This window comes from Rhipicephalus sanguineus, unplaced genomic scaffold (assembly GCF_013339695.2).
Source record: "Rhipicephalus sanguineus isolate Rsan-2018 unplaced genomic scaffold, BIME_Rsan_1.4 Seq647, whole genome shotgun sequence".
NCBI classification, from domain to species: domain Eukaryota; kingdom Metazoa; phylum Arthropoda; class Arachnida; order Ixodida; family Ixodidae; genus Rhipicephalus; species Rhipicephalus sanguineus.
In genome coordinates, this window is record NW_023615687.1 from 33,427 (window position 1) to 44,298 (window position 10,872).

The 10,872-nt window shown below is 49.5% G+C and overlaps 1 protein-coding gene across 1 annotated transcript; it reads right to left on the reverse strand.

The window, feature by feature from the left end:
* Window positions 1-401: 401 nt before the first annotated feature.
* LOC119377979 (uncharacterized) lies at window positions 402-1,850 on the reverse strand. The gene has a single exon (XM_037647253.2). It carries the CDS (start codon window positions 1,641-1,643, stop codon window positions 789-791), a length of 855 nt encoding a protein of 284 aa, XP_037503181.1. The 5' UTR covers window positions 1,644-1,850; the 3' UTR covers window positions 402-788.
* Between the last annotated feature and the right edge of the window lie 9,022 nt (window positions 1,851-10,872).

Sequence of the window (10,872 nt, forward strand, 5' to 3'; positions counted from 1 at the left end):
TTTGGAGAATACTGTTGTTTCATGTAGAGCTGATGTGAAATCCTGAATGTTAGGTAGGGGATACCGGTCTGGAACGGTTTTTGCGTTCAGGGAACGGTAGTCTCCACAAGGTCTCCAGTCACCTGACTTTTTGGGAACGAGGTGGAGTGGAGACGCCCAGCTGCTAGATGATGGTCTTATTATTCCAAGTTCTATCATGTGTTCGAACTCAGCCCTGGCAACTTTGAGCTTATCAGGAGCAAGTCGTCGCGGGCGAGCGAAAACATGTGGACCAGTGGTGATGATGTGATGGCGGACATCATGTTGCACGGGCTTTGTCCAGTCAGGTGGTTGCGTGATGTTTGGGAACTCTCGAAGAAGCTCAGAGAAACGGTCATTGGCCACAGTTGTAGTTGGGGCGATTATGCATGAGTCATGGGAAACGACACCATGAACAGAGAGAAGTGTAGTAGTGTCTAGCAGTCGATGCCGTTTCACGTCGACCGGCAGTCCATGGTGGTTTAAGAAGTCAGCACCAATGAGGGCACGGCGTACGTCAGCGACGAGAAAAACCCAACGAAACACGCGGCGCAAGCCGAGGTTTAGAGTGAGCGACCGCGATTTGTACACGGGGATCTTGCTACCGTTGACAGCTTGAAGGTAGGAGATCGGGGGTGTCGTTCGGTCGGATTTTTGAGCCGGAATGATGCTGACCTCTGCACCAGTGTCCACCAGGTACTGCTGGCCTGTGATTCTGCACATGACGTGTAGTAGGCGACTTTCTGGTTGGCCTTGACCCGTCGTCGCCGTTAATGGTCGGCCTGCTTGTTTTCCTGCCACGAGCAAGGTTGGAGACAGTGACGCGCGTCCTTCCCAAAACGACGGTGGTAAAAACACATCCTTGGTGGTGTGGGAGACCGGGAGCGTTGTTCTCGTCCATACCGCGGGGTGCTTGGGCTGCGGTCTCTTCGGTGACGTGGTGGGGTGTAATGACGCTCCGCAGCACAAACCAGTTCTTCCAAGCGATGGCAAAGTGCGTCGATAGGAGAAGCAGGGGTAGATGGTATCTGTGGAACGACACTCACGTTGTTGGATGATGGCGTGACGTTGCACACATATGGCGTCGCTACCTCCAGGACTTTATCTGCCAGGCTGGCCAAACTGTTGAGGTCCCACGTGGAGGCAGTGGCGAGGACCATTTGCACATTGGCCGGAAGGCGCTGCAGAAAGAGTTCGCACAGCAAGTTGTCATCTGTGGGGGTTGTGCTGCTGCTCATCAGTGTACGCATATGACGAAGAAGCTGGCTTGGCCGGCGGTCGCCCAATTCCTCCGCGGAGAGCAGTTGTTGGATGCGAGAACGCTGTGATACCGTCGTTCGCTCCAACAGAGCAGCCTTGAGAGTGCTGTATGGTGTGGCGGAGGGCGGTCCTGAAAGCAGGTCACATACCTCTTCGGCAGCGGCAGGTGACAGTGCCGAAACGACGATATGGTACTTGCGTTGTTCGGTGCGCACGCCAGAAAGCACGAATTGTGACTCTGCTTGCAGGAACCAGATCGAAGGGTTGCGGTCCCAGTAAGGTGGGAGTCGGAAGGAGACCGCAGAGACGTCATGATCGGTCGTGCCAGTAGCTTCCGTGTTGGGGTGTGTCTCGTTGCGTTGCATGGCTCTACAATACTTCGGCAGTGCCGCGAATCACGTCCGGGTCACCACTTTGTAGAGCCGGGTTGTACGAGACGGACACGTCTTTTCAGTAACAACGTCTAGTTTATTCTGCCCAACAAGAGCGAGGAAAGTAGAGCAAGTGCGCACACTGCACCGGAAGTGGCGAGAGTGAAAGAGAGAAGAATGTTCGTAAAGAGAGAAAGAAAAGGGAGCTCGCGGTCCGGCACCGAACCAAGGCGCCCCGCAGAGTTTTTACGACCGCGGGGGTGTGCGACGGTGGACGCGTCGCTACAGACTCAACGTCGCCACAAAGCAAGATATTGTTACGCAAAATGACACGAGGCGTGACTATTTACAAGTGTATTTACACTGATGTGCACAGCATCGATCAAGATGGAGGACAGTAGAGTAGAGTAGAGTAGATCCTATAACTTTGGCATACACCCACGCTGGGGGATTGGCCAAGAACCGGATAGTTGTTAAAATATAATTGTTAAAGTAAAGCGTAGATTTTTTCTATTTAAGAGGAAAGAAGTAAAATGAAAAAAAAAATGAAGAATAGAAATAGAAAATCACATAAACAATGAAGCGGATAATTTGAATAAGAAAGAATAAAGAAATTTTGTTGAAAAGTAGAAAAACAAGAGGAAAGATTGATTCCATAGCCTAAATCTGTAAACCTTTCAGAAACTCCTGCAGGGCATCGGCCAGCACCCACATCAGACGGACAGGCCAGTCCTCTTTGTCGTCTTCTGTACGCAGAATGTCTGGATCTTGATCGGTTAGCTACGTAGCATTATCCCCGGCGGTAAAAGCGCCGTCTCGGTGCACTTTAAACACGTTCTTCAGAAGGAGGGCGGTATTGTTTTAGCCGACTGACGTGCACTACGTCACTGGGCGTTTGCAGGCGGGTTAGTACCGGAGACGGTAAGGATCTCGTAGGTGACGTCCGTTACCTGGCGGACGATACGGTATGGACCCATGTAGCGGGATAACAACTTCTCGGACAGCTTAAACACTTCGCAGCGCAGGAAAAACAGACACAAAGAAGACGACACCAGACAACATACGAGCGCTAACTACCAACAAAAGTTTATTGAACATCACATGCGTATATATACCATGCTCACACACCGTCGCACATGCGCACGCTACTTTCTTAGAAAGTACAACTCTTTATCTGAAAGGTGTACAGAGGGGGTGCTGACACATGCTGAACCCAAAGAAGATATTTTTTCAGCTTCTATAATCTCGCGAGTGAGCCTATCACTACTTTTGCTGACAACAGTACACTGTGCGAAAAGAGGTTCACAGCCACAAGATCCGCAATGCATGGCCAACCCGCCGTCACGTGCCGTTTTCTTTACATTTAGCGCATGCTCTTTCAGACGTTCGTTTAGACATCGCCCTGTCTGCCCTATGTATTGTTTACCACAAGACAGCGGAATACTGTAAACTGCATTAGTAGCGCAGGCGACAAATGAACCTTTGAGCTGTTTTTTGCAGCCTCGCTGAACCCGAGAGCTCCTCTGATTACAGAGTTTAATGAGCTTCTGTGGTGCTGAAAACACCATTTTCACTTTTGAGCGACCAGCAATTTTCTTGATATTGTGGGACAGCTTGTGAATATAAGGCAGTAACGGCCACTTTTTGATGTGCATCGGTTGATGCACTCTGTGAACGATTGTTCTGCATGCGCATTTTTCGGAGCAAGGCTTCCGCAACTGAACACTGTACATGCAAGGGGTAGCCAGCCTGTAACAACCGCTCGGACTGGGAGCGAAGGCTTGAGTGCATCTCGTGAGGGCAAGACTTCTTCACTGCACTGTTTTTCCTGCGCTGCGAAGTGTTTAAGATGATCAACCAACAGGCCCAATTCGCCACAATTCTCGGACAGGCCAACACGACGAATTGTGCACCACAGGAGAACTAGGGAACCAGGCGAGAAACGAACGTCGACATGCCTGCTGTCGTAGAGGGTCTTCTGGGTTGCTTGTGAAGCCGATAGCCTAGAGCGGGCGATCTGACACGCGTGGTCGGCACGAGCGATAGCATCCCGTGCGTATTCGCTCGGCGGAGATGTAGTAGCCGGAAGTAGGGTGTCCAGTGGTAACGTCGGATCACGGCCATACGGCATATAAAAAGGTGAGTAACTGGCAGTATCATGACGCGATGAATTGTAAGCGAAGGTCACGTGAGGTAGCGCCAGGTCCCAGTCATGGTGGTCAGATGAGACATACATGGAGAGCATGTCCGTGAGAGTGCGATTTAGGCGCTCGGTTAGGCCATTTGTTTGGGGATGGTAGGAAGTGGTCAACTTGTGCTGCGTTGAGGAAGAGCTAAAAGATCGTCAGTTACTCGTGACAAAAATGCGCGGCCACGATAGGTGAGCAGTTGACGAGGAGCGCCATGGTGTAGAATGACGTCGTGGAGCAGAAAGTCGGCAACGTCAGTAGCAGTGCTGGTGGGGAGCGCTCGAGTGATGGCGTACCTGGTCGCATGGTCTATAGCAACGGCGACCCACTTGTTGCCAGAGTTGGACTAAGGAAAAGGGCCGAGAAGGTCTACACCAACACGGAAGAAAGGTTCGGTAGGGATGGAGATCGGGTGAAAGAGTCCAGCAGGGGGTGCGGCAGGACGCTTCCGACGTTGGCATTTATCGCAGGAGGCCACGTAACGTCGAACGGACCGGGCGAGACCGCGCCAAAAGAAGCGGCGCCGGACACGGTCGTACGTGCGAGATATGCCCAGGTGGCCGGCAGTGGGCTCGTCGTGAAGCTCATGCAGGACCGTTGAACGCAAATGTTTAGGCACGACGAGAAGTAACTCGGGGCCATAGGGCAGAACGCTACGACGGTACAGCGTGCCATTCAAGAGGACGAACATGCGGAGTGACGCGTCGTTAGGGGCAGATTGGAGACGGTCAATGAGTGATCGCAAGGAAGCATCGCGACGTTGTTCGTCACCAATCTGAAGAAACTGAGACATGGGCATGACGCTGGGGCTAGGCTGGATGACCGATCCGTCTGCCTTTTCAACAGGGTAACGAGACAAGCAATCGGCGCCCAGATGGAGGCGTCCAGACTTGTAGGCAACTGAGTAGGAGTACTCTTGAAGACGCAGCGCCCACCGGCCAAGTCGTCCAGTAGGGTCCTTCAGCGAAGAAAGCCAACAGAGCGCGTGATGATCTGTTACGACACGGAATGGCGGCCATACAAGTAAGGGCGGAATTTTGAAACCGCCCAGACAAGGGCAAGGCATTCCTGCTCTGTTATAGAGTAGTTGCGTTCAGACTTCGAGAGGAGCCGACTTGCGTACGCAATAACACGATCAGTGCCCCGCTGAGTTTGGGCTAATACTGCGCCGATGCCGTGACCACTAGCGTCTGTGCGCACTTCTGTAGGAGCATCTGGGTCAAAATGTGCAAGAATAGGTGGTGTCGTTAGAGCGGTGATTAGCTGAGAAAAGGCGTCAGCTTGTAGAGGACCCCAACAAAACGAAACGTCTTGTTTGAGAAGGTCAGTGAGTAGGCGTGCGAGTGCCGCAAAGTTTTTCACGAAACGGCGGAAGTACGAGCACAGGCCCACAAAACTGCGAACATCATGGACAGAGCGAGGAACGGGGAAGTTCGTTACAGCGCGGACTTTGGCCGGGTCTGGTCGTACACCGGAAGCGTCAACGAGGCGGCCCAACACAGTAATTTGACGAAGACCGAAGTGGCACTTCGAGGAATTGAGCTGGAGGCCAGCTTGTCGGAATATTGATAGAATGGTCGAAAGGCGTTCAAGGTGTGTGGCGAAAGTGGGTGAGAAGATGATCACGTCGTCCAAGTAACACAAGCACGTCGACCATTTAAATCCTTGAAGCAGCGTGTCCATCATTCTCTCGAAGGTTGCTGGAGCGTTGCAAAGACTGAAGGGCATGACCTTGAATTGGTAAAGGCCGTCAGGGGTAACGAAGGCGGTCTTCTCACGATCCATGTCGTCTACAGCAATTTGCCAGTAGCCAGATCGGAGGTCGAGAGATAAAAAGAAGGTGGCGCCTGGAGACAGTCGATTGCATCGTAAATACGTGGAAGAGGATACACGTCCTTCTTGGTAATTTTGTTGAGGTGCCGATAATCAATGCAGAAACGCCAGGAGCCGTCTTTCTTTTTTACTAATACCACAGGGGAGGCCCAAGGGCCAGACGATGGTTCGATTATGTCTTTCGCTAGCATTTTGGCCACTTCTTTTTGAACCACTGCTCGCTCTGATGCAGACACGCGGTACGGCCGATGGTGGATGGGCGCAGAGTCACCTGTGTTAATTCGGTGAGTGACAATATTAGTCTGGCCCAAGGGACGATCATGGATATCGAAAATGTCGCTATTGGCCGCGAGATCGAGCGGAGTCGCCGCCTGGCGGCTACTGGCTGAAGCGCGCCTAGTGTGGATTGCTCCCTGCGTCGTCTGCTAGCCACGTTGTGTTTGCATGTGCGCGTACGTCATGCAGGGCCTCAAAAGGCGGTTTGTTCCGTTTCGTTGGTGCAACTTTAACCGCTCGTACGTATGCCTAACACAGTGCTGGGCAGTATCGAAGATACATGTATCTTAGATACTATCTTAGATACTCTTTGGGTATCTTGTATCTGTATCGCGATACGTCTCGTAAAACGAGTATCTGTATCTGTATTTCCGATACATTCAATAATGTATCGTGTATTTTAAGATACAAGATACTGCCATCGCAAAACCACCGTGCGAAACATTCATTAACGCTGGCTGAACTCAGCTTCTCAAGCTCGTACTGGCGCCACTAAGCCACCTAAATAAGGCTAAAAACAGTGAAATAATTTATCTTTCCCAAAGAGTCCTCTAATAAGAGCAGGCGATGAGGTCTGCTCGCGGCGATTGATAGAGCAGTCACGTGGCAGCTCTCGCGCAGTCTCGACAGAAACAAGCGCGAGAACGTCTACGCCGAGCCCACGTAGTTTTTAAATGCGAAGCATTTCTTAGCGAACTTCTGCGACTTTGAGCGTATCTATCTATCTATCTATCTATCTATCTATCTATCTATCTATCTATCTATCTATCTATCTATCTATCTATCTATCTATCTATCTATCTATCTATCTATCTATCTATCTATCTATCTATCTATCTATCTATCTATCTATCTATCTATCTACCTATCTATCTATCTATCTATCTATCTATCTATCTATCTAGCCGCCTACGACTTTGTGCTCTCCTGGCCGTTTCGTTGATCGGATGTATACCACAATTGGTGTGTCATAACATGGCCTTATTACGAACATTAATGACAGGTCATATCATGAAAATCATGACACGCATGTCATGAACAGCATGATTTATATTCCACGACCTTAGGCTCTTGCGGCCGTTCCGTTAATTTCATATACACCAAAATTGGTACGACGTGACAAGAATTCATGACGAACATAATGACTGGTCCTAACATGCAAATCATGACGCGCATGTCATGTGCAGCATGATTTACATGACATGGTCTCTGGGCGCTCGCGGCCGTTTAAATGAAGGGATATATACGAAAACTGGTATGACGAGACATTTCTGTATGAAGAACATAACTGACTCGTGGTAACACGAAAATCATGACATGCATGTCATGTATGACATGATTTACATGCCACGCTCATGGCACACTCGCGGTCGTTTCGCTAGATTGATATACACCAAAATTGGTATTGTGCTATGTGACTGTATTAAGAACACGCATAACAGGTCATGGCATGAAAACCATGACATCCATGACATGTATGTCATGATTTACATGCCACGCTCATGGTGCATTTGCGGTCGTTTCGCTTGCATGATATACACCAAAATTGGTACTGCGCGACACGGCCGTATGACGAACGTAAATGAGAGGTGGTAACATGAAAATCATGACGTGCAAGTCATGTACAACTTGATTTACATGCCACGCTCATGACGCACTCGCGGCTGTTTTGCTAGGTTGATATACAGTTGAAACCCGCAATAACGAAATCGGCGGGGAAAGCAGAAAATTTCGCTCTTGCGGGAATTAGTTGGCGCGAGAATGCAGCAGAAACGACATGAAATTTACAAAAAACACATTTTATTTCCAAAGTCAGTAAGTTTTGCTTTGGCGGGCCTTACTATGCAGCATTTTCATGTCTCTCGATCGGGAATCTCGTTTGCCACGGCACAAGGTTCTCCCCATGCACGGTCAGTGATGGCGGCACTGCGCTGTCACCAATACCGTCATCAAGTGCGCCTACAGGCGAACCTTCTTCCGGCTCCGCTGGATCAGCGCGGAATCGTAGACAGCCGAGCTGCACGCAACGCGGAATTCTTCGGCAATGTCAGTCTTTTCCAGCCCTTTTCCACCTCACTGATGATTGCAGCCTTATCTTCCAGCGTGATGAACTTCCGCTTTTTCGTTGGAGGCGGCATCTCCAACGCTCCACAAATGGCTCCACACACGCGACCATGTGCGCGCAAAGCCGACAAAGCCAAGCACATAGCCCAGCCAACGAACGAAACTCCATGAGGAATGTAGATTTGGCTACGTAGTCCGGGATAAGGAGCAGGTGTTTCGGCAAGCCATCATCATCATCACCATTGTCGCCAGCTTTGTTTTTTTTTGTAAATAATGATGGCGGCTGCTTCTCAAGTGCGCTGTAGCGATAGTTTTGCAAAATTTAAGTGTAGCATGACTGCATTTCAGCAGTTTTCGAATGTAGTTGATGTTGCGAGAATAGATTATTTGCGCACTGGTGTTTCAAAAATTTGGTTAATGAGGGACTGTGGTATGAATATCTTTCGTAGTCGCGAGTTACGAAATGCATTGACTCCTATGGGCGTTCGCCGGTGCTCCGAAATATTTCGTTGCGGTGAGAATTTCGTTCCCTCGGGATGCAGCTCCGCCTCCGCGATGCAGCTCTTTGCTGGCTGCTTCGCATTACATCGATTCCCACAGTGCGTGGGATCTGCCGGATTTTTGTTATTTAGATTTTTTTTTCTTTCAGTTTGTAGCGTTGTAGTAGCCACCTCTTGATCGTGAGAAGCGCGCCTTCTCGTATGCAGTAGAAGAAGAAGACGACGTTGACGAGTGACACTCTCGTGCGTGTTCGCCTGTGTGGCGTTCTTTCTTCTTTAGTACGTCTCGTGTTTTCAACGACACCCGAAGACAACGTTTCAGAAGTAACGTGCCATGAGGCTCCCTCTTGGCACGCTTTCTCTTTAGCTCGGAGTCGCCAGATGGAAGACAAGGCTGCGGAACGGAGGGCACGGAAGGCGGCGGCAGCGCGCGCTCGCAGACAGAATCCTGAGGTGAGAGCCCGCGAGGTCGAAGCTGCAAGTCGACGCCGCGAAGCAGATTCCGCCGTTCGAGCCCGTGAAGCCGAAGCTGCTCGACAAGCTGCACGGCTGCGGCGCGAAGACCCCGCCGTTCGAGCCCGCGAGGCCGAAGCTGCACGGCTGCGCCGCGAATCGGATCTTCAAGATGTGAAGGACCGTGAAGCGGCGAGAAAGCACGCGTGCCGGCAGGCAGAGCCCGAGGCTGTGCGGGCACGTGAAGTGGCTGCAAAACGCATCAGGCGGGCTCTGCCCGAAGGCGCCGACGCGCGCTTCCAGCAGGACTTACTTGACAACAGTTTCGGCCATAGTTGCGGTGTGTGCAACAGATTGTGGTTCTCAAACAATCTTAGTCACAATATCTTCCATCAAGAAGGACCACGCTCGCGCCAATGCCATCGCCGTGCTGCAGCGCGAGTTCGCTCCGCCCCACTCATCATCATTCACCACGTGGATATGCTGTGATTTTTTTTAGCTGTGTCAGTTCCATGACACTTGCGCTTAGTCACGGTCCTGCGCCGCGTACTCCAATGAGTACATAAAGTTATCATGCCGGTTTGGTGTCGTTATTGAAGATTCCATTGAGTAGTGCTTCGTTACAAAATCTGAAGCATGCAAGAATGGGGTTGCTTTGCGCCTCATGGCTTTCACACACCACCGATATGTAGGACCTCGTGGATGTAGGCTTGCCTACATGCGTTGACATTGACTTATATGTAAATAAGATTTTAAGAACTATAGCACCACTGATACCGACGAAAGATCAAATAGAACAAGACTTTACCTAACAAAAGACATCTTGGTGTACCGGTTTTTCTTCCTGCTATCTGTATGGAAAGAGATTTTGAAGTCATAATTTGATTGTTAGCACGAATGCTTTCTTGGCTGTCCTCCTTTTGCATTCCTTACATTGCCTAGGTCTTTTTATCGTTTTTTTTTTCCGGTGTGGTCCCTGCAATATATCTTTTGTAACGTGGTGCCAAAATAAGCCCTCTGCTTTATTCCTACTTTTAAATGTCTGCGTTATCTCTCCTATTCTTTATACATTTATGCTTCTCTTGTGTTTGCTGTTCTGCCAAGGTAATTTTGAAACAAATATATACTTATGTGGGCGTGCCTAGAGAATACAGTACCAAACGTTCTGCTTACCTCTTAATAAAATAGTGAAATCGATATTGCATTAGAATAATGGAAACTATTAGGAGCCATCTTAAAGATGTTAGATGAAGGATTCGAGAAAAAGTTATACGAAATTTTTCTGATGAGCGTCCTAACGAGTCGCTTCAGGCAATTTTACATAGGCACTGCATTTCCTATTTATTGTCTTGCCTTAACTGGTAAATTGACGATACTTCATGCTTAATCGTCTTAGCTATTAGGGGTCGTGCTTGTATCTTGTTCCTCTACTCATTCATTGTGAGTGCTTGATACGGAACCCCCTTTGTACTTTACTTATATCTGGTTTTCTTTTTTAGGACTCCCTGAATTTTTTTACTGCTACTAATCGCCAGATATTCAGAGCTATAAGTGGCAATAGCGCGCATAGCGGCTATGTCCTGCGACGCTTTGTACAACTATACTGCCACGCGCTCTTATTTCTTTGTGATTGAGTTTAACCCACCAAGATCTGTTAGCACAACTCGGTGCAAGCCGCGCCAACTTTTGGGAAGCTTCGCAATTTTTCCCGATTGTTCTCTTAAAATTACGCGCAGGGCGCGAGTAGACAGTCTAGTTTACTCGGGAGCCTGCGCGAGCACCAGCGATAACGCTGGAAGGTTTGATTCCTGATGTATGAAAGACGACGCGTTCCGCCGATGATCAGATTACCGACGACTGTTATCGCTGCTATCATTGTGCAGCGTGCTTTGATTGCACTTTCAGTTA

Coding starts and splice junctions, on each gene's coding strand:
- LOC119377979 (XM_037647253.2), bottom strand. CDS start 1,643: ATGCAACGCAACGAGACACACCCCAACACGGAAGCTACTGGCACGACC.